General features: G+C 42.6%; 2 protein-coding genes across 2 annotated transcripts in view; both read right to left on the bottom strand.

Moving 5' to 3' along the window:
- Positions 1-9,954: 9,954 nt before the first annotated feature.
- Positions 9,955-14,006, bottom strand: LOC139584115 (pinopsin-like). Its single transcript, XM_071415622.1, has 5 exons — positions 13,640-14,006; positions 13,058-13,277; positions 12,646-12,754; positions 12,156-12,401; positions 9,955-11,771 (listed from the first exon to the last, which is right to left on the bottom strand). The coding sequence occupies exons 1-5, from the start codon at positions 14,004-14,006 to the stop codon at positions 11,604-11,606; spliced, it is 1,110 nt and encodes a 369-aa protein (XP_071271723.1). The 3' UTR covers positions 9,955-11,603.
- Positions 14,007-14,558: 552 nt separating this feature from the next.
- Positions 14,559-24,989, bottom strand: part of LOC139584247 (5'-nucleotidase domain-containing protein 3-like) — a 45,856-nt gene continuing 35,425 nt past the window's right edge. Inside the window, exons 8-13 of the mRNA XM_071415862.1 lie at positions 22,174-22,275; positions 20,925-21,006; positions 20,045-20,131; positions 19,635-19,775; positions 18,702-18,766; positions 14,559-18,152 (exon numbers count right to left, since the gene is read on the bottom strand). Coding sequence (XP_071271963.1) covers positions 17,894-18,152; positions 18,702-18,766; positions 19,635-19,775; positions 20,045-20,131; positions 20,925-21,006; positions 22,174-22,275 — 736 coding nt within the window. The 3' untranslated portion in view covers positions 14,559-17,893. The remainder of the gene's footprint in view (positions 18,153-18,701; positions 18,767-19,634; positions 19,776-20,044; positions 20,132-20,924; positions 21,007-22,173; positions 22,276-24,989) is intronic.

Here is a 24,989-nt window from a genome sequence, read left to right as displayed (position 1 = left end):
TGCTGATGGTCCTGATGGTATTATGGTGCTGATGTTATTATGGTGCTGATGTTATTATGGTGCTGATGTTATTATGGTGCTGATGTTATTATGGTGCTGATGGTGCTGATGTTATTATGGTGCTGATGTTATTATGGTGCTGATGGTGCTGATGTTATTATGGTTATTATGGTGCTGATATTATGATGGTCCTGATGGTGCTGATGGTATTATGGTGCTGATGGTGCTGATGTTATCATGGTGCTGATGGTATAACGGTGCTGATGGTGCTGATGTTATTATGGTGCTGATGGTATTATAGTGCTGATGGTGCTGATGTTCTTATGGTGTTGATGGTGCTGATGTTATGGTGCTGATGTTATTATGGTGCTGATGTTATGATGGTGTTGATAGTGCTGATGTTATTATGGTGCTGATGGTGCTGAGGGTATTATGGTGCTGATGTTATTATGGTGCTGATGTTATTATGGTGTTGATGGTGCTGATGTTATTATGGTGCTGATGGTGCTGATGTTATTATGGTGCTGATTGTATTATAGTGCTGATGGTGCTGATGTTCTTATGGTGTTGATGGCTCTGATGTTATGGTGCTGATGTTATTATGGTGCTGATGTTATGATGGTCCTGATGGTGTCGATGGTGCTGATGGTATTATGGTGCTGATGGTGCTGATGTTATTATGGTGTTGATGGTGCTGATGTTATTATGGTGCTGATGGTGCTGATGTTATTATGGTGTTGATGGTGCTGATGGTATTATGGTGCTGATGATGCTGATGGTATAATGGTGCTGATGGTATAATGGTGCTGATGGTGCTGATGTTATTATGGTGCTGGTGGTGCTGATGTTATTATGGTGCTGGTGGTGCTGATGTTATTATGGTGCTGATGGTGCTGATGGTATTATGGTGTTGATGGTGCTGATGGTATTTTGGTGCTGATGGTGCTGATGGTATTATGGTGCTGATGATGCTGATGGTGCTGATGGTATTATGGTGCTGATGATGCTGATGGTATAATGGTGCTGATGGTATAATGGTGTTGATGGTGATTATGTTATTATGGTCCTGATGGTGCTGATGGTATTATGGTTCTGATAGTACTGACGGTGCTGATGGTATTATGGTGCTGATGGTATTATGGTGCTGATGGTGCTGATGGTATTATGGTGCTGATGTTATTATGGTGCTGATATTATGATGGTCCTGATGGTGCTGATGTTATTATGGTGCTGATGGTGCTGATGTTATTATGGTGCTGATGTTATTATGGTGCTGATGGTATTATGGTGCTGATGGTGCTGATGTTATTATGGTGCTGATGTTATTATGGTGCTGATGGTATTATGGTGCTGATGGTGCTGATGTTATTATGGTGCTGCTGGTGCTGCTGGTATTATGGTGCTGATATTATCATGGTGCTGATGTTATTATGGTGCTGATGGTGCTGATGGTATTATAGTGCTGATGGTGCTGATGTTATTATAGTGCTGATGGTGCTGCTGTTATGGTGCTGATATTATGATGGTCCTGATGGTGCTGATGCTATTATGCTGCTGATGGTGCTGATGTTATTATGGTGCTGATATTATGATGGTCCTGATGGTGCTGTTGGTGCTGATGTTATTATGGTGCTGATGGTATTATAGTGCTGATGGTGCTGATGTTATTATGCTGCTGATATTATGATGGTGCTGATGGTCCTGATGGTGCTGGTTCCATTGGTTGTAGTGTAGAGGGACCACAAGTTATTTTACATATGTATTCATTCTAGAATATAAAACAAGTTATTTTACATGTATTCATTCTAGAATATAAAACAAGTTATTTTACATGATTTCATTCTAGAATATAGAACACGTTATTTTACACATATGTATTCATTCTAGAATATAGAACAAGTTATATTACATGATTTCATTCTAGAATATAAAACACGTTATTTTACACATATGTATTCATTCTAGAATATAGAACAAGTTATATTACATGTATTCATTCTAGAACATAGAAACATTCCGGCTGTGAAGCCACAGTCAGTCTGCCATCACCCTTAGTTTGGTGTTTAACTTAAGGTGCTGACACCCTGCTGTGAATTTGTTGACATTGGCACCCTATTCCCTAAGTAGGGACTAGGGTGCCATTTGAGAAGGAGTCCTAGTTAGACCCCAGGCTGTGAGACTTGGTCCAGTGACTCCCACTCTGTACAGGGTAATAATGAGGTCTCCTAGCCTGTCTCTCCAGGGGGGCTGGAGGGCGTGTGAGGGCCTGGCAGACTCAGTGGTTGGTCCAGGGTGGAGAACCTACAGAGACAGGCCTAACTCTGATTATACACACACAGACACACTTGTATGCACATACACACGCACACACGCACACGCACACGCACACACACACACACACACACACACACACACACACACACACACACACACACACACACACACACACACACACACACACAGACACACACACACAGACACACACATAAATGGGGTGAAGGAAGGCCCTGTCCTGCATGTAGAGCCAGTGAACCATGGAGATAATTAGTACTAGACAACAGAGCCTGTTCATTTTGGTCCACATTTGGTCTGTGTCTCACAGCACAGCAGGGCAACACCTCAGTGTTCATTAAGGGCACGATTCTGACCCGAGGCGAATTAAATCGTTATGGAGAGCACACCAAGCCGTAGCGGTTTGAACCGACGCATGGCGTAATACTTGGCGCCGTGGTTAGTGCAGGCAATAGAACAGGGTTTAGCCAACCATTGTACACTAATCTCTCTATTATAATTCTATGTACACTAATCTTCCAACATTACCATGGGTTAAGTAACGGATGGTGGCAATTTTCAGAAAGGGTCAAACCTTCTTTCGTGCGTAAAAGCGTCTCTAAACCAGTTTTTTTTTATGATTCTTAAATACTATCCTAACCCTGAATAATCTACAAGATCACAGAATATTTAAATCTACCAATTGGTGCTGAAACGGAGACGAAAATGCATATATTTAGATGGTTTTCTTTCTGAACACGTTCTCTCCATATATTTTATTGAGTCTATGGACAATAACTATAAGGTACAGCGTATTTAAAGGGATGGCTTAAGATAAATGGAATGAAAACCCTATTGACTGAAAACTCCACGAGAAAATCTGTTAGCCAGCAAGTGGGAGGGTTTCAAGCAGTCGAATTACATTTATTCAGCGCACAAGGGAACCACGTCTGTAAAGCCCTTTACTCACCTTCATAAGGTAAGTCTGAATACCAAGTACTGAGAAGTCCATAGGAAAGGCATGCATAAGAAAGGCATAATTTCCTCAGTCTAAATCGGGCCCTAACTGCTGAGGATGAGTGATGTTGTTGACCTACCTGAGAACCAGCCTGGGACCAAACAAGGAGATGGATTGCATCACACATGAGACACCCCATCTGAGACTGACCCCCAGTTCTGGCAAGAGATGAAGACTTTTTGATGTGTTAGGATCATTATAAATTACAATGCTTACTACCGTTTAAAGGTGACCATCATATCCCAAGCACATGCCATAATAAAGATCAGACAGTTATCTGTAGTATGTCTAAGCTCTTGTCCATAACGATTTACATTTCCTCCTAAGATAGTAGAACTCTGTCCTGAACTGAGGGTTGACCACAGCGTAGGTTATGGGGTTACTGGCAGAGGTCATGCAGGCCACTGATACAGACAGGATCTCCAGATTCTGAGCTGTCCCCATCTGAAAGGCAGAAACATGTAAAACAATGTTTATGCTGTATTAGAATTGTATAACCTCCTATAGTAATCTCTGTTCAGAGTAGTAGAATGACGTATTGAATAATTTAACAATCAAAAGGGATTTAGAATCCCAAGAGGTTCCAAATGTATTGCGTAATAAGCAGAGTTTGAATTACACCGTGGCATTTATTGGGTGCACGCGTGCACGTATTTCTTTATGGGCCTAATAGTATTGTAATGAAACGGGCAGGGAAGCAGGTCTCGAACCCTCAACCTTCTAGCCCGAGGTCCAGCGCGCTATCGACTGCGCCCCAAAAGCATGCTCAAGGGGCACAGTCGATATCCGAGCTTATAAACCCAGGGTCGTTACAGTATAGATGTCATTTAACGGTAAAAAAATGAATTACCTTGATTATCTGATTGTCATAGAAATCACTGGGGGGGGAAAGTATGCTACCTGTGCTTTCGTCCACTGCAAAATAATGCCAGCATCCAAACAGTGCATGTGCACTTCTGCTATTTGATGAATGAAAATACTATTCCAAAACACCAAAAAGTGTTCCTAACGACATTTTTCGATTGCCGTTGATTAGGCCTACATTAATTGATGCCTGAAACTGTGCCAGGAAAAACAGAATTTTACTAGATGTGCATTACCATGCACTTCAAAGATGCCTACCAATAACCAGTGACGTAGCCTAGTGTGGTAAAAAATAAAGAAAATAGGTGGGTAAACTCCGATTGCTAGTCGCGGTGAAAAAAGTTACGCTCCCTGTACTTTAAATGCATTTTTTTTTAAAGGTGAGTAAACTGCTTTTACTTGCGTTTACCCTCCAATACCATTCTTTCCTTACATGAATTACATTTATGGCTGTGTTATTTGTCATTATTAAGCATTTAACAATACAATCAGAACAGTGAACTTAAACCCTGTAGGAAGCATGGCTCTTGGGATATCTCTGGAAAGGCTTGTAAATATAGCTATGCCTATGTAACAAATTATGATGTTTTGCCTTGAAAACTGTTGTCATGGGAACACAAACACAAAATAATGTAGGCCTATTCCATTGCAAAATCGAATACTTCTAACTGAAAGAGTCAACTATATATACTGTAGGGATACTGTCATTAACTTGTAGTCCTATACTTGTTGGGTGGATTGGATGCGCATTGGTGTCTAACTGTAAACTAGTTGTCTAGTGATATTGTCGACCGTCATCAGCTGATCCAGGAAAGAAAACAAGTATTGTTAGAAAATATGAAAGCTAAATAAATGGTCTACGGACAGCATGGAGAACAAATACCCGCGTGCACCTGAAAAACAAAGCAATGAGCGCTCTAAACAGCTGACTGACAAAAGCAACTATGATAAATCAGCAGATACATCTAATTCATTGGAATAAAGGCCATTTTTTATCAAGGATGCATGGCAAACAAATTGGGAAAGTACAAAGGAAAATCTATGCATTTCAGCTGAGGCTGAAATTCAGCACTACTGAGTGGACATCGCCTCTATAGAATTTCTATCATTCATGGACAGGGAGATGGTTAGTGCAGCCATTTATAAATAAATGGTTTAAACCATGATAGAGAGGTGGGGGTGTTCTTTTCATTTGAAAGCTTTTATTTTTCATATCTTTTTTAAAGAAATAGGAGAATGGTTCAATTAGCATTATTTAGAGACCCCCCCTCCCCCCAGAGGTGGACTTTTGTTGCATGTAGGGGAGTTAATGTCTCATTCAGAGGAGCTGAGCTCCCCGCTGGCTCCCCCATAATTCGCACCCTGGTAAGAAGGCACAGCTCTAAAGTCATGATGTTCCTCCATTTGATATTATGCAATTGATAGAAGCTATGGGTTGTATCTTTGATATAAAATATATATTTAAAAAAACAGCATCTGATGAACAGTTTACTGACAATGACCATCAGAAACATAAGAAAACAACTTACCCTGAAATTCCTGTTTCTGTTGCAGAAGACGTTGGCCAGCATCATCACTATCAATGGCATCCAGAATATCAGAAAGGTGAGAATGATGTAACCAGAACGCTTCGCCAGTTTACTCTCCTTCTTTTTTTTGGCGTGCTCTTTGTTGGCGAACGACGGCATCATACAGACGCCACCTTCAACCTCTAAGCATTGCTTCGCAGCTGGAGTTTCTGGAACGGGGATTGCTGCTACAGTCTCCTCAACCTTGGTAGGTAATGGAGAAATATCATCCGCTTTGACATCACGATCACTATTAGAATTGGGATGGAGTGAACGGACATCCTTGTCTTGTTCCAAGTCTACCAACTTGAGCACCTTGGAACTGGGGTTATCCACCTGTGGCATGAATGAAACGCATGGTAGTTTCACCTCAGTGGCGAGTAGCTTAGATATGCTACCCAGAGTCTTGTTTTCTATCATGTTGTCCGAAGAGCCTTTCATGGCTCCTTGAGGGTTCTTTGTTGTCGTGTTCGTAAATCCAATTTCAGGGTCTTTTCTGGATAACTGTTTTTCAACAGGTAGTGCATGTTCTTGCTGAACAGTTTCCCCTTGCCTATTCTCTTTTTGGTCCGTTTCCCTTTTCTCCTCGATTTCAGTTTTCTCAGATTCCTCATGTTTTGTTTTCCCGTCTTTATCATCCTCTCCCTGAACTTTATTTTTTGCTTCTGTCATGATGTCCTGTTTGGGTGCTGAAAAAGATCCTTTATCAAATATTTTTCGACCGTGTGCTCTCACTATGATAAATATATGAGCATAGAAACCAATAATGACAGTGAAGCAGGTTGACCATAGCGGAAGTAATATATAGAGTCCAAAGGTGTCATAGGATAGTTGCACGTTTACCTCCCATCCCCTGCACCTAACATACACAGGTGAGTCCTTGACAAACGTCAAACAAAAGGCCGCAACGAGTACACCCACCATCCAGGTCAACGGGATCCACACCAGAATCCGTCTTCGGCGCTGGGTGATTTTGAAAGGGTGGGTGATCGCTTGATGTCTTTCCATGCTGATGCAGGCCAAGGTGAGCAACTGAATACAGCAGCTGAATGAGAAGGAGGCGACCTGGGTGTCACAGAGCAGTTCCTCCAGACCTCCTCCTACGGGTCCCTTCAGAACGATGGTGAAGAGAATGGGACAGTCAATACAACAACGGAGGATGTCGATAACGGCGAGGTTGACCAGGAGCGCGTTGTTCCACGTTCTAAGAGACTTTTGACGGTACACTGCCCATGTGACAAACACATTCGCTGCAATGCCGACAAATGAGGTGAAGAGTAATACTGCACAGTTTGCAACGGTAAATGAGATGTCAATGTACTCCTCCCAAACTGTGTCGTTCCCATATCCCCATGAAATAGGGATATATAGTTCCATCTTAAAAAGGTTCGAGTTCCATTTTAGAAAAACAGTTCCATCTCTCCATCCTTTTCAGAATAATTTATGAACAGGAGCCCACAGCTGCAACCTAAGCTTATTACCGGTATCTGCAACAACATCTACTCCATACCCAAAGCATAATGAAGCACATCCTTCATACCATGCCCTTAGTCACTGTCATTATGACAGGGTTGTATTCATTAGGGCATACCATAACAACATTTTGCAAAACATCGTGCAACGGAAAACGAAAATGAGGGTTCTTATTGGACAAGTTCAGGTAGTCCCTCGCTGTTTCAATCTGTTTTCTTATTTTTAGTGCCTGTTGAATATGACCTAGGTGACGCCCCGCTGTGTCCACTTGTGTTCATCGACACCCTGCATGGCTCACTGGTCTCCAGGGAATCCTCGCTGTGAGTCACATCTATTTGCACTTGGCTGTGTTGTATCCTCAGCGGGGATTATAGTGAGGGTGGTGGGTTTAATTGGATGTGTCTCTATGAAGTGTTTGAGAGCGACAGGTTGTATTTGAAGACATGCTTATTACAATGGCACTGCTGACCTATTGGTGATACTGACCCAACACTGCCTGTTAGGTGTTCTAAACACGTACACAAGAACCTAGGAATGGTTCACTACTGTGTATAGTAGAGACACAATGCAGGCTGAGCAAGAGGTGTCATCTATGTGTTTTTAGACCAATCGAAACAGCTATAGAAGTCTAAACCTGACCCTTTTATTATGAAAATACTCTAAGTTATTCATATGTTAGTGTTTTTACTAAAGAATTAACGTGCGTTAAATACATGTTTTATGATAGAAGACTGTTAGAGCCAGTTGGCTGTTAGACAGGAAGCATGAGCAACAGGTATCATCTATCTATTGTACTACATTTACATTTAAGTACCAGACTTTTAGACTGAGGACAGTACCTGACCCTACTATCATCAGTGGCCTATACTCTACTCTACTCTACTCTACTCTACTCTACTCTACTCTACTCTACTCTACTCTACTCTACTCTACTCTGCTATGCTATGCTATACTATACTATACTATACTATACTATACTATACTATACTCTATGGGGATACAGTCCTTTTTTACATCTATCTTGACGTTTTTATCTTCATTTTCAAATCAAATCACATCAAACTTTGTCACACGCTCCGAATACAACAAGTGTAGACTTTACCGTGAAAATGCATACTTACAAGCCCTTAACCAACAGTGCAGTTCTAGAAGAGTTAAGAAAATATTTAACAAGCAGACTAAAGTAAAAAATAATACTAAAAAGTAACACAATAAGAATAACGATAACGAGGCTATATACAGGAGGTACCGGTACCGAGTCAGTGTGTGGGGGTAGAGGTTAGTTGAGGTAATTTGTACATGTAGGTAGGGGTGAAGTGACTATGCATAGATAATAAACAGTGACTATGCATAGATAATAAACAGTGACTATGCATAGATAATAAACAGTGATAAACAGTGACAATGTATAATACTTTCGTGTGTCTACTAAAGAATTGACATATAGTTACCTGCCTTTATTATGGAAGACTGTTACAGCCAGGTGGCTGACAGGTAGTATTCCTAAACCATCCAAAGAAATGAATGAAAGCCGAGCGTGTTATTTGATTACTACGTGACAATGTATAATCCTATTTGTAGAAAAGGATTAAGTGTGAAATACTCTTTGCTTGAACATTTCCCAGCTCATACAGGCTATGCCATATCTAAATCTGGGATTAGATCAAGCCAGTGTATTATCCTCTCTGTTCTTTGATCAAGATGACTTACTGACAATTGAAGTCACCCATTGTATATTAATAAAGACGCTGTGTTCTTCAGAGGCAGCTACAGAGAGGACAGCATGTTGGAATAACATCTCTCGTGGTTCAGTCCATTCACTCTTTTCCTACAGCAGTGTTTCTCAGTCCTGCTCCTGGTGATCCGAAGAGGTGCACATACACGTTTCTACCATAGCACTACACGTCTGATTCAAATGATCAAAGCTTGATGACGAATTGATCATTTGAATCGTCTGCGTAGTGCTAGGGTAAAAACTAAAAACGTGCAACTTTTTGGGTCGCCAGGACCAGGATTGAGAAAGCTGCTCTCAGAACAATGACCCGGAGGCCAGGACCAGGATTGATAAAAGCTGCTCTCAGAACAATGACCCGGAGACCAGGACCAGGATTGAGAAAAGCTGCTCTCAGAACAATGACCCGGAGACTTACTTTGTTTGTCTATCCTGTTTATGTCGGCCAATGGGTTGTGTCTTCAAACTGAGTTGATCAGTGTGAACAAAAACACTTCATTTAACATATCACCCGCTACTGAAAACCTTTCCAGAAAAGTTTCTGTCTTGCCAAAGAAATGTACAAGAACAATCAATATTTGGTAGATTAGTTTTATTGGATAATTGAGATCACTTGCATAAAATTAAAAATACATTCTGAACAAAATTAATTAACCGTGTGTCTACCACACACACACTCTCACACACACACACACACACACACACACACACACACACACACACACACACACACACACACACACACACACACACACACACACACACACACGACAAAACAGCAGTTGTGGAAAAAGTACCCAATTGTCATACTTGAGTAAAAGTATAGATACCTTAATAGAAAATGACTAAAGTATAAGTGAAAGTCGCCCACTACTTGAGTAAAAGTCTAAAAGTATTTGGTTTTAAATATACTTAAGTATCAAAAGTAAATGTAATTGCTAAAATGTTCTTAAGTATCAAAAGTAGAAGTAAAAGTATTAATCATTTCAAATTCCTTATATTAAGCAAAGTAGGTGGCACAATGTTCTTGTTTTTAAAATGTAAGGATAACCAGGGGCACACCCCAACACTCGGACATTATTTACAAAAGATGCATTTGTGTATAGTGACTCCGCCAGGCCATAGGCAGTAGGGATGACCACATGTTCTCTTGATAAGTGCGTGAATTTCACAATTTTCCTGTCCTGCTAAGCATTCAAAATGTAACGAGTATTTTGGGTTGTCAGGGAAAATGTATGGAGTAAAAAGTACAATATTTTCTTTAGGAATGTAGTAAAGTAAAAGTTGTCAAAAATATAAATAGTAAAGTACAGATACCGCCAAAAAGCTACTTATGTAGCACTTTAAAGTATAATTTTTACCCAAGTACTTTACACCACTGCAAAACATAGCACAAAGAAATGTAGCGTGCCTGCTCTTGGTTGGTTTACGGTAATAAATACACTGTTAAATATCACACGCAATCACACACACACTCACACAGACACAAACATGCACACTACGAAAACAGAATCAGCTTTGCATTACTCTAAAATGGATCTCAATAAATCCTTTTCAAAGACAAATTTGCACCCCCCGTTTTCTGTAATTCTTTAAAAAAAAATCTCTCATTGTTATACTTTAGAATCGTTGCGCCATTTCAGTTTTTGAATGTGCTGCAGACGAGGACTTGCTTGCTGGCTGATTAATTGATTGACACGGACTGGACTTTATTTAGGATGAGGCTGTAGCTTCTCTCTGTATCTCTGCAAACCCTAACTTCCACTTAAGTCAAATTCTCCCTTAGTTACACATTAATGTCAAATGGGACACTGGGTGAATATTCCACTGAAGTGGAAGTTAGGTTTCACTGAGTGACGAGCTGTGATGGGGCTCGAATGGACCCAGACCACTGTGATACTTCTAGGCTCCCGTTTCTGTTTTCAGTGGAGGAGATGGAGGAGAGAGGAGGAGATGGAAAAGATGGAGGAGGTTGAAGAGGAGATGGAGAAGATGGAGGAGAGAGGAGAGATGGAGGAGATGGAGGAGTTGGAGGAGAGATGGAGGAGAAATGGAGGAGAGAGGAGATAGAGGAGATGGAGAGGAAGAGATTTAGGAGATGGAGGAGTTGGAGGAGAGATGGAGGAGATTGAAGAGGAGATGGAGAAGATGGAGGAGAGAGGAGATGAGGAAATGGAGAGGAAGAGATTTAGGAGATGGAGGAGATGGAGGAGTTGGAGGAGAGATGGAGGAGATGGAGGAGAGAGGATATGGAGGAGATGGAGAGAGGATATGGAGGAGATGAAGGAGATAGAGGAGGAGATGAGAGGATATGGAGGAGATGGAGGAGTTGGAGGAGAGACGGAGATGGAGGAGAGAGGATATGGAGGAGATGGAGGAGGAGGAGGAGAGATGGAGGAGATGGAGGAGAGGAGGAGATGGAGGAGAGATATGGAGGAGATGGAAGAGATGGAGAGAGGAGGAGATGGAGGAGAGAGATGGAGAAGAGAGGAGATGGAGGAGAGATGGAGGAGATGGAGGAGAGAGGAGATGGAGATGGGGGAGAGAGATGGAGGAGAGAGGAGATGGAGATGGAGGAGAGGAGATGGAGATGGAGGAGAGAGGAGATGGAGGAGAGAGGAGAGAGGAGATGGAGGAGAGAGGAGATGGAGGAGAGAGGAGATGGAGGAGAGAGGAGTCACAGAGGAAGCACCCTGCTGTGTGCACTGATTCCTTGTTTTTTTCTGCCCACCCTTCTGCCCACCGTGGTCCTCAGGGTCATGGAGTGCATGGGGACGGTGTCGGGGGCCGGGTCGTGGGGAATGTAACGCCCACAGGAGAGGACTTCCAGAGTGGCATTACGGAACTACAGGGAGTACGAACACAAGTTTTAGCAAACCACGTACAGAATGTGTGGTAAAGAATTATAAATCGATTTGTACAATCTTCAATACACAAGACAATCCACAAGACATCACCGGTTGCAAGTCTCTATGGATGAGTGTCAACTAATAAGGGCTAGATGTAATTTCGGATTGAGCAGACACATGCAGCGTTTACCATGAACGGCGTCTTCACGAACACCTGAAAAATTGCCGATATGGATTAAATCTAGGCCTAAATAACCAAAAGGTAAGTGTGTATTCTAATTGAATTAAAACCACAGGGAACTGACATATTGCAGTCCCCTTCGATAATCTACAGATTTAACTGATGTGTTCTCACTCTGCCTCTCCTCCAGTACACACACCTGCTTGTTGCTTAGGAAGTAGATGATGGGGTTGTAGACGGGACTGGTCTTGGCGAAGTACATAGGCATGGTAGCCACCAGCGGAGGGATGTGGAGCTCTGGGTCCACCACAACCACCACGGACAGGGCTGTGTAGGGCAGCCAGCAGACAAAGAAGGCCCCGATCATGGCCAGCACTATCCTTACCGCCCGCTCGTTGTCCTGCAGACAGGGGCGACCGCCCTGCAACTCCGTACTACGGTTTAGCTGGAGGAGGAGGAGGAAGAGGGGGAGGAAGAAGAGGAAGATGATACCCCACGACCGACAGGATCTGTTTAAGCTTGCAGACACAGTACTCAGCATCTAAACCCCTCTGACAGTCTCCAGTTAAAGCAACAGTCCCTGTTACAGTCCCTCTATCCCAACTGGAAGAGGCTTTTGTACACTTGGTATATGGACAGAAATGGACTTAAATGGTATGTCCCTCGGGGAGCTGAGTTTCTATATGTACCTGTCTCATGGAGGTGAGGACCTTGGCGTAACAGTAGATGATGATTGCGACAGGCAGGAGGAAGCAGAACAGCGTGTAAAGGATCAGGTAACTGTAGTTACTCCAGGACCTAGAGAGACATAACACATTATAAACCATGTTATAGGACATTATAAACAAGTTATAACACATTATAAACCATGTTATAGGACATTATAAACAAGTCACAACACTATAAACCATGTTACAGGACATTATAAACAAGTTATAACACATTATAAACCATGTTATAGGACATTATAAACATGTCATAACACATTATAAACCATGTTATAGGACATTATAAACATGTCATAACACATTATAAACCATGTTACAGGACATCATAAAGGCTCATACATGCTCATTACAAGTTATAACACATTATACTGGCCTCTCCTCCCAGCCCAGAGAGCAGGAGGTCTGGACGCCCTCGGGTCCGTAGGAGCTCCAGCCCAGCAGTGGGGGCACGGCCCAGAACAAACAGAACAGCCAGACCCCCAGGAGCCCCTGAAAGCTCCGACGCACGTTCATCTTGAAACCTGCCATGGGCTTACACACCACGTTGTAGCGCTCGTACGCCAGCAGTGTCAACGTGCACATAGACACCAGACCTGAGGGAGAGGAGACCGGGGGGGGGGGGGGGGGGGGGTATTCATAAAGTGTCTGAGAGTATGAGTACTGATCTAGGATCAGATTCTGATCCTGTCCATGTAATGCTGTCCATTGTGATCTAAAAGGTAAAACTGATCTTAGATCATCAGGATATGAACCCTGGCTTCACAACCAGAAAACCACAGATCTGAATACCCCCCCAGGAAGCCAATTCAACACACTGAGTTAACTTGATTAAATTAGACTTGCATTTTCAAACACTTCCAGGCTACAACAACAAAACATTGGCTTTTATTAAAAGTTTGAGTTCAGGTCACATGATTCAAAGACATCCTATAAAAAAAAAAAAAAAGTACTTTACCGAAATAGTTGACAGCAAATCCTTGAAAGATGCAGAACTCGTCGCCGAGAAAGAATGAACCATGATAGTTGGTAATGGTGACTATCGACGAACCGCACAAGGCTATCATCAAATCGGACACGGCTAAACTGAGGATGATCACATTCATTGGGTTGAGGAGAGTACGATTCTTCACCAACACCGTTATTACCAGAGTATTGTTAAAAACAGAGAAAATTGCATTGATGAACATAAGGTAGGAGAGGATGCTGTAGCCTGCCCGTGGAAAAATCGTGGGCGCCACAGTACTAGATTTGAAGCCCGGAGAAGTAGAGTTAAAAGTCGGGTCGAAGCTCCAAGGTGTGCCAGCGGCAGTGGTGCTGTCCATGGTGCTTAATATGAAACGCACGCTCTCCACCATACGACCAAGAAACTACAGAAAGGGTTCTTTGCTGTCTGCATCCCATCCCAATCAAAGCCCAAACGTCATAGCTTGATCTTATTATGTCTGATCCTGGTTAAATAGCTTCTGTATTCAGGATGTCTTAAAATGTTGGATTAATTATCTGTCATTGAGAACATGCTGCCCAACACCAACTTAAAAACCATTTGGGAAATTGCTCCCTAACATGATTTGTACGATTATATTGATTAATCTGATCAGGATTTATGGAGAGTTCCGTATTTAAAAAGGCGCAAAGTGTAGGCCCAGAGACAGCCCTGAGCTTAGGATATACCCTGCCTTTGTGTCAAAGTGAATTTTCAAAATTATTTTTTAGCCAACTGGGTCAAGTCAATATACATTTACATTGAGAGACAAGAGGTTAGATAAAAGATATTTGCTTTCCTGACTTTTCTCTGGAGGCAAGGAAAGGGTGGATAACTGAAATCTAGCCCTATATGGCATACACAAAAGTAGGCCTAAAAAAGAAAACAGGAACAAGGTTAGGCCGTTGCCATTTTTAATTCATAATCAAATCAAAAACACACTCACAAAGAAAACAAATTACAAATTACAAGATGGATATTTATGTAAAATATACAAGCATTGGATAAAGGTTCTCTCAATGTGAGTTTTTCCAGCAAGACCACTTTTTCGCTTTTTCAACCATGAACAATCTATCTCAAAGAAGAGATAATAGATTTAGAATATACAGATAATAGAATAGATTTCTCAAACATTCTGACCGTATCATGACAAGAAACTGAAGTTATTTTCTTGTAAGTTTCCCCCACAAAACTAATACAACTATTTTCTGAACATTTCAGTGCAAAGTCAATGACTCCAACACAATTTTATATCTAGATATAGATTAAAAGCAAGGTTTTTTTTTTTAAAGAAGAATGTTTATGAAAGCAAACAACAAAAATATAGCCAAGCAACTCAAATACAGCATAGAAATTACTGGCCACAATGATACAGACATTTGTCCATGAAATACAGAATATGACCTCTTTTCTATAAAAAAAATAGGAACATTCTGTTGTAAACTGACTGTTCTATCAGTTGTGTCTATCAATGTGGTTAGTACTTTAAAACTACTTAAGGACTATTAATAACGATAAAGCCTTTGTGCAAAGTATGATTTTAGGGTATCTACCTTATTACCAGGGTAAATAGAGCCTGTTCTAAAGCATGACAGATATATCTACAGTGCAGTTATAGTGTGCAAAAGCTTAAGGCATTTCAGAGTGTGTCTTGAACATGTCAAAATGTCAAGATATTCAACTCATTAGTTTATATCGTGTCTTTCTCTGTTCTGATTGGTTGTAAGACCACCATTGGTTAAAAGTCCCTTATAACCAACTGTTCCTTTGTTTACACAAACAGGTAACTTCCGAAACATGGGAGGAAATGGAGCGATACAAAGTATATTGAAAGCAGGTGCTTCCACACAGGTGTGGTTCCAGAGTTAATGAATCAATTAACATCCCATCATGCTTAGGGTCATGTACAGTTGAAGTCGGAAGTTTACATACACTTAGGTTGGAGTCATTAAAACTCGTTTTTCAACCACTCCACAAATTACTTGTTAACAAACTATAGTTTTGGCAAGTCGGTTAGGACATCTACTTTGTGCATGACACAAGTAATTTTTTCAACAATTGTTTACAGACAGATTATTTCACTATCACAATTCCAGTGGGTCAGAAGTTTACATACACTAAGTTGACTGTGCCTTTAAACAGCTTGGAAAATTCCAGAAAATTATGTCATGGCTTTAGAAGCTTCTGATAGGCTAATTGACATCATTTGGTCAATTGGAGGTGTACCTGTGGATGTATTTCAAGGCCTACCTTCAAACTCAGTGCCTCTTTGCTTGACATCATGGGAAAATCAAAATAAATCTGCCAAGACCCCAGAAAAAAAATTGTAGAACTCCACAAGTCTGGTTCATCCTTGGGAGCAATTTCCAAACGCCTGAATTTACCACGTTCATCTGTACAAACAATAGTACGCAAGTAAAAACACTATGGGACCACACAGCCGTCATACCACTCAGGAAGGAGACATGTTCTGTCTCCTAGAGATGAACGTACTTTGGTGCGAAAAGTGCAAACCAGAACAACAGCAAAGGACCTTGTGAAGATGCAGGAGGAAACAGGTACAAAAGTATCTATATCCACAGTAAAACAAGTCCTATATGGACATAACCTGAAAGGCCGCTCAGCAAAGAAGAAACCACTGCTCCAAAACCACCATAAAAAAAGCCAGACTACGGTTTGCAACTGCACATGGGGACAAAGATCGTACTTTTTGGAGAAAAGTCCTCAGGTCTGATGAAACAAAAATAGAACTGTTTGGCCATAATGACCATCGTTATGTTGGGAGGAAAAAGGGGGAGGCTTGCAAGCCGAAGAACACCATCCCAAACGTGAAGCACGGGGGTGGCAGCATCATGTTGTGGGGGTGCTTTGCTGCAGGAGGGACTGGTGCAGTTTACAAAATAGATGGCATCATGAGGTAGGAAAATGATGTGGATATATTGAAGCAACATCTCAAGACATCAGTCAAGGAGTGTAAAAGCTTGGTCGTAAATGGGTCTTCCAAATGGACAATGACCACAAGCATACTTCCAAAGTTGTGGAAAATGGCTTAAGGACAACAAAGTCAAGATATTGGAGTGGCCATCACAAAGCCCTGACCTCAATCCCATAGAACATTTGTGTGCAGAACTGAAAAAATTGTGTGCGAGCAAGGAGGCCTACAAACCTGACTCAGTTACACCAGCTCTGTCAGGATGAATGGGCCAAAATTCACCCAACTTATTGTGGGAAGCTTGTGGAAGGCTACCCGAAACATTTGACCCAAGTTAAACAATTTAAAGGCAATTCTACCAAATACTAATTGAGTGTATGTAAACTTCTGACCGACTGGGAATGTGATGAAAGAAATAAAAGCTGAAATAAATCATTCTCTCTACTATTATTCTGACATTTCACATTCTTAAAATAAAGTGGTGATCCTAACTGACCTAAGACATGGAATTTTGTACGAGGATTAAATGTCAGGAATTGTGAAAAACTGAGTTTAAATGTATTTGGCTAAGGTGTATGTAAACTTCCGACTTCAACTGTATATTGTTTGGATGAAAGTTTGCAGATCTGAGTAAATCGTTATTTGGTTCCATACTGTATGTGTGTCAAGAACATTCAAGCAAACGTATTGTGTCGTGTTTGGTATAGCGTACTAAGCAAACGTATTGTGTCGTGTTTGGTATAGCGTACTAAGCAAACGTATTGTGTCGTGTTTGGTATAGCGTACTAAGCAAACATACCGCTAGTTTTCAACCTAAAACAGAAACATTGCAGAAATATTTAAGAGTTCACCACTTACTGTTTTTAATTCAAACTACACATATAATAGTGAGATTATAAAAGCAGAGACGGTCATTGTTGAAGTTACTGACAGCGTAAGATCAACACGAGATTAAGTCAGTGGAAAATAGAGACAGTAAGTCCAAGTCAGCAGAGTCCCGTACACCATCTTCTACCCTTTACACCCTATTCAGCAGGCTTGTTTACATATATACTATAGTTGAAGGAACTGTACTGAGAATGACAGTATGTTTCAGGTCAGCATGATAGAGTGAAACAGGTATTTGAGAGCTCTGTGTCCAGAGCAGGTCAAGGCAGAGTGTCACAATGAACCCCTTCCCCCTCCCCTTCTCTAGTCAGATCAGGTCTTGGACGGAGTGAAACCCGTCACCCTAGCCTCTCTAGTCTGAGTCAAGCCCAGGCGGGGTGTCACACTGAACCCCCCCTTTCTACTCTTCAGTTGTGGTTCTGTTGGGGTATGAAGGGCATCTTCAGGGCCCCGGCGCTGGTCTGCTCGGGCCAGAAGGGTGACTCGTGTTGCAGGGGCGTACGACGGGGGAAGAAGGTGTGATGGAAGTCATAGTTGAGCAGACAGCTGAGGGACGCCATGTAGATGTCTGCGAAACGAGACAGGCGACGGGAGAAGTAGGTGGGGTTGTGGTACGTCCGGAACAGACTCCCAAACTGGCCGTTGAAGATGTCCTTTGTCTGCGATCTGTTGTATGACGAAAGATGTACAATATTGTTAGTGCTTGTTTTGCATGTTAAAAGAGAAATATCTGTAAAAAGAGAGAAAGTTTAAACACTCTAATGATCCTCTCAAACATTTAATAGGGACAGCCACCTATAGGGAACTATGGGTAAGACTTTATTTGAAGGGAAGCTACATAAAGAAACTCAGAAAACATTCATTACCCAGACATAAAACCTTCCTATAGGAAATGATTGTGTACTGCTTATGAGTGTCGGTTGTGAATGCCTTATGTACTATAGGTGCCCTTCAAAGGAAAGTGTTGACAACATATCTTAACAAAAAATCTAATTTTATTTGTCACATACACGTGTTTAGCAGATGTTATTGCGGGTGTAGCGAGATGCTTGTGTTTCTAGCACCAACAGTGCAGTAATATCTAATATAGCATATAACAACTAACAATATAGCATATAACAACTAACAATATAGCATATAACAACTCTTTTAGCAAATAAGAGGACGCATCATAAATGAGATGAGATTCTTTCATAAGCTCTTCACCAATGGTACCTCATGGCTTCTCTCTCTTCGACCCACTCCTGGACGACAGCTTGAGAAGCTGGATCTCTGTGGACCTGGAAGGGAGGGAGGAGAGAATGTATGCTGTACATACTGAGACTACATGTCTGCGGTGCTGGGAAGGAGGGAGGAGAGAATGTATGCTGTACATACTGAGACTACATGTCTGCGGTGCTGGGAAGGAGGGAGGAGAGAATGTATGCTGTACATACTGAGACTACATGTCTGCGGTGCTGGGAAGGAGGGAGGAGAGAATGTATGCTGTACATACTGAGACTACATGTCTGTGGTGCTGGGAAGGAGGGAGGAGAGAATGTATGCTGTACATACTGAGACTACATGTCTGCGGTGCTGGGAAGGAGGGAGGAGAGAATGTATGCTGTACATACTGAGACTACATGTCTGCGGTGCTGGGAAGGAGGGAGGAGAGAATGTATGCTGTACATACTGAGACTACATGTCTGCGGTGCTGGGAAGGAGGGAGGAGAGAATGTATGCTGTACATACTGAGACTACATGTCTGCGGTGCTGGGAAGGAGGGAGGAGAGAATGTATGCTGTACATACTGAGACGACATGTCTGCGGTGCTGGGAAGGAGGGAGGAGAGAATGTATGCTGTACATACTGAGACTACATGTCTGCGGTGCTGGGAAGGACGGAGGAGAGAATGTATGCTGTACATACTGAGACCACATGTCTGCGGTGCTGGGAAGGACGGAGGAGAGAATGTATGCTGTACATACTGAGACCACATGTCTGCGGTGCTGGGAAGGAGGGAGGAGAGAATGTATGCTGTACATACTGAGACTACATGTCTGCGGTGCTGGGAAGGAGGGAGGAAAGTAGATGGTCTTTAGGTTCATAGCTGTAGACATAGAGCTACCAGACAGACAGACAGGGAGACAGACAGACACCCCCACATACCTGCATGTGTTCTATCAGCCCAGTCAGACCCTGTAACCAGGTCATCAGGTGAACACATTCCTCAGTGTTCATGATCTTGATCTCTTTCCTCAGCTCAGGGATGATGGCGCCGGTCCTCCAGCCGTGCTTCAGGGTCAGGTCCTACACACCCACATAAAACATATGGATTTATACAGCCTTTTTCTCAAACCTGAGGAGTCGATAAACCACAGAACAACTCAAATACCTCTGTTTCGGTAACAGGCCAGCCAATCATGGGCTGACCTTTTTTTTTTTTTTTTTTTAAACGCTACTTAACTTAAACCTATATATTAATAATCTGACCGTGTCGTTTCTATGATGGTGTGAACATTTTCTATGATAATTTTAAATACTAACCAATGCAGTGTAAAAGCAGTGGTTTGACTTACAGCCAGGTCACTGTAGATGTGATCTCCAAAGTACAACACCTTGGACCCCCTCCAGCCAGTCAGTCTCAGGAACTCATAGAGGTTTCCCTGCAGAACAAAGAAACAGTCAGTTATTCCCTAGTCTGTATGACAGAGCTACAACTCTAGAACAGTAGTTCTCAACCTTTTTTGGTTACTTTACCACCGAATACATTGTGTTCCATCCTGTACTTGGTGTCCTTGGTGTCCTTGGACCCCTGAAGTACCCCCTCTTCTGCATTCTACTAGTAAGCCTATAGTCTCATGTGTCTTCTCAAGAACGACCTGTGAATAGACCAAGTACACCAGGGGTCCAAGTACATCAGGGGTCCTAGTACACCAGGGGTTCGAGTACATCAGGGGTCCAAGTACCACAGGGGTCCTAGTACACCAGGGGTCCAAGTACATCAGGGGTCCTAATACACCAGGGGTCCAAGTACACCAGGGGTCCAAGTACATCAGGGGTCCTAGTACACCAGGGGTCCTAGTACATCAGGGGTCCAAGTACACCAGGGGTCCAAGTACACCAGGGGTCCTAGTACACCAGGGGTCCTAGTACATCAGGGGTCCTAGTACACCAGGGGTCCTAGTACACCAGGGGTCCTAATACACCAGGGGTCCTAATACACCAGGGGTCCTAGTACACCAGGGGTCCTAGTACACCAGTGGTCCTAGTACACCAGTGGTCCGAGTACACCAGGGGTTCGAGTACACCAGGGGTCCAAGTACACCAGGGGTCCAAGTACACCAGGGGTCCAAGTACACCAGGGGTCCAAGTACACCAGGGGTCCTAGTACACCAGGGGTCCTAGTACCACAGGGGTCCTAGTAGAAAGATTGCTCTAGAACCGTTGTCCATATACCTGTTTGTAGATCTTCCCCTTCTCCAGCTTGTGAATCCTGTCCCAATGCAGCACCCCTTTATCTGTCACTCGCCTGAAGGGCCTAGGAAGGACAGGGGAAGACAAACGTCAGAACACACAGTTGAGGTCAACTGGACAGGGGAAGACAAACGTCAGAACACACAGTGGAGGTCAACTGGACAGGGGAAGACAAACGTCCGAACACACAGTTGAGGTCAACTGGACAGGGGAAGACAAACGTCAGAACACACAGTGGAGGTCAACTGGACAGGGGAAGACAAACGTCAGAACACACAGTGGAGGTCAACTGGACAGGGGAAGACAAACGTCCGAACACACAGTTGAGGTCAACTGGACAGAGGAAGACAAACGTCCGAACACACAGTTGAGGTCAACTGGACAGGGGAAGACAAACGTCCAAACACACAGTGGAGGTCAACTGGACAGGGGAAGACAAACGTCCGAACACACAGTGGAGGTCAACTGGACATGACAAACAAACGTCAGAACACACAGTGGAGGTCAACTGGACAGAGGAAGACAAACGTCCGAACACACAGTGGAGGTCAACTGGACAGGGGAAGACAAACGTCCGAACACACAGTGGAGGTCAACTGGACATGACAAACAAACGTCCGAACACACAGTGGAGGTCAACTGGACAGGGGAAGACAAACGTCCGAACACACAGTGGAGGTCAACTGGACAGGGGAAGACAAACGTCCGAACACACAGTGGAGGTCAACTGGACATGACAAACAAACGTCAGAACACACAGTGGAGGTCAACTGGACATGACAAACAAACGTCAGAACACACAGTGGAGGTCAACTGGACAGAGGAAGACAAACGTCAGAACACACAGTGGAGGTCAACTGGACAGGGGAAGACAAACGTCAGAACACACAGTGGAGGTCAACTGGACAGGGGAAGACAAACGTCAGAACACACAGTGGAGGTCAACTGGACAGGGGAAGACAAACGTCAGAACACACAGTGGAGGTCAACTGGACAGGGGAAGACAAACGTCAGAACACACAGTGGAGGTCAACTGGACATGACAAACAAACGTCAGAACACACAGTGGAGGTCAACTGGACAGGGGAAGACAAACGTCCGAACACACAGTGGAGGTCAACTGGAGACGTCAAATAAAGGATGGGTAGTGTAGGGTAGTCGTGAAGCTTCCACCACATTGACCAGTGCAAGGACAAACGGACGGGCTGGGGAGTGAATATGAGACACTTACTTTCTCCTGTCGTTGAAAAAGCCAGGTTTGTCGGCCTGTACGATGACAATGTCAAACAGATCTCTCCAGTCCTTCCCCACGATGTAGTTCATTCCCCGATCCCTGGGAATAGTCCAGTCATTTATCACGCCGTTATCCAGAGCGACTTACAAGTCAGTCACACAACAGAAACAAAAGTAGTTTGCACACCACACTCTGCCGTAGAGCGGCCTGTATCCACAGTATCTGCAAACTCATCATGTGGGTACTTTCAACCATTTTCTATTTTTTAATCAAAGTAATTCTTCATGCTGCTATCATTGTCAGGGTTGATGATTAAAGCTAGTGGAACAATGTAACCATCACAGTGCTGTGAAAACCCTCTCTAGCAGCATATTACACCTTCATATATTAACAGTATCGTTTAGAATTGTATTAACTTTTGTGGTGAACTGTCAGCATAGAGATACTGTATGTTAGAGACACTCACACACAGAGATACTGTATGTTAGAGACACTCACACACAGAGATACTGTATGTTAGAGACACTCACACAGAGAGATACTGTATGTTAGAGACACTCACACACAGAGATACTGTATGTTAGAGACACTCACACACAGAGACACTGTATGTTAGAGACACTCACACACAGAGATACTGTATGTTAGAGACACTCACACACAGAGATACTGTATGTTAGAGACACTCACACACAGAGATACTGTATACCAGAGACACTCACACAGAGAGATACTGTATGTTAGAGACACTCACACACAGAGATACTGTATGTTAGAGACACTCACACACAGAGATACTGTATGTTAGAGACACTCACACACAGAGACACTGTATGTTAGAGACACTCACACACAGAGATACTGTATGTTAGAGACACTCACACAAAGAGATACTGTATACCAGAGACACTCACACACAGAGAGATACTGTATGTTAGAGACACTCACACACAGAGATACTGTATGTTAGAGACACTCACACACAGAGATACTGTATGTTAGAGACACTCACACAGAGAGATACTGTATGTTAAAGACACTCACACAGAGAGATACTGTATGTTAGAGACACTCACACACAGAGATACTGTATGTTAGAGACACTCACACACAGAGATACTGTATGTTAGAGACACTCACACACAGAGATACTGTATGTTAGAGACACTCACACAGAGAGATACTGTATGTTAAAGACACTCACACAGAGAGATACTGTATGTTAGAGACACTCACACACAGAGATACTGTATGTTAGAGACACTCACACAGAGAGATACTGTATGTTAGAGACACTCACACACAGAGATACTGTATGTTAGAGACACTCACACAGAGAGATACTGTATGTAAGAGACACTCACACACAGAGATACTGTATGTTAGAGACACTCACACACAGAGATACTGTATGTTAGAGACACTCACACAGAGAGATACTGTATGTAAGAGACACTCACACACAGAGATACTGTATGTTAGAGACACTCACACACAGAGATACTGTATGTTAGAGACACTCACACACAGAGATACTATATGTTAGAGACACTCACACAGAGATACTGTATGTTAGAGACACTCACACAGAGATACTGTATACCAGAGACACTCACACACAGAGATACTGTATGTTAGAGACACTCACACAGAGATACTGTATGTTAGAGACACTCACACAGAGATACTGTATACCAGAGACACTCACACAGAGAGATACTGTATGTTAGAGACACTCACACAGAGATGCTGTATGTTAGAGACACTCACACACAGAGATACTGTATGTTAGAGACACTCACACACAGAGACACTGTATGTTAGAGACACTCACACACAGAGATACTGTATGTTAGAGACACTCACACACAGAGATACTGTATGTTAGAGACACTCACACAGAGATACTGTATGTTAGAGACACTCACACACAGAGATACTGTATGTTAGAGACACTCACACACAGAGATGCTGTATGTTAGAGACACTCACACACAGAGATACTGTATGTTAGAGACACTCACACACAGAGACACTGTATACCAGAGACACTCACACACAGAGATACTGTATGTTAGAGACACTCACACACAGAGATACTGTATGTTAGAGACACTCACACACAGAGATACTGTATGTTAGAGACACTCACACACAGAGATACTGTATGTTAGAGACACTCACACACAGAGATACTGTATGTTAGAGACACTCACACAGAGATACTGTATGTTAGAGACACTCACACAGAGATACTGTATGTTAGAGACACTCACACACAGAGATACTGTATGTTAGAGACACTCACACACAGAGATACTGTATGTTAGAGACACTCACACACAGAGATACTGTATGTTAGAGACACTCACACACAGAGACACTGTATGTTAGAGACACTCACACACAGAGATACTGTATGTTAGAGACACTCACACACAGAGATACTGTATGTTAGAGACACTCACACACAGAGATACTGTATGTTAGAGACACTCACACAGAGAGATACTGTATGTTAGAGACACTCACACACAGAGATACTGTATGTTAGAGACACTCACACACAGAGATACTGTATGTTAGAGACACTCACACACAGAGATACTGTATGTTAGAGACACTCACACACAGAGATACTGTATGTTAGAGACACTCACACACAGAGATACTGTATGTTAGAGACACTCACACAAAGAGATACTGTATGTTAGAGACACTCACACACAGAGATACTGTATGTTAGAGACACTCACACACAGAGATACTGTATGTTAGAGACACTCACACACAGAGATACTGTATGTTAGAGA

This window comes from Salvelinus alpinus, chromosome 9 (assembly GCF_045679555.1).
Source record: "Salvelinus alpinus chromosome 9, SLU_Salpinus.1, whole genome shotgun sequence".
NCBI classification, from domain to species: Eukaryota; Metazoa; Chordata; class Actinopteri; order Salmoniformes; family Salmonidae; genus Salvelinus; species Salvelinus alpinus.
This window is presented reverse-complemented; position numbering and strand designations above follow the sequence as displayed.

What these genes read in the sequence shown, in the direction of transcription:
- LOC139584115 (XM_071415622.1), bottom strand. Translation starts at nt 14,006, where the DNA reads ATGGACAGCACCACTGCCGCTGGCACACCTTGGAGCTTCGACCCGACT. An exon ending in TCTCTGGGCTGGGAGGAGAG is followed by an intron (nt 12,755 to 13,057) that starts GCCAGTATAATG and finishes ATGTCTCTCTAG; the next exon opens with GTCCTGGAGTAACTACAGTT. An exon ending in TCCTCACCTCCATGAGACAG is followed by an intron (nt 12,402 to 12,645) that starts GTACATATAGAA and finishes CTCCTCCTCCAG; the next exon opens with CTAAACCGTAGTACGGAGTT.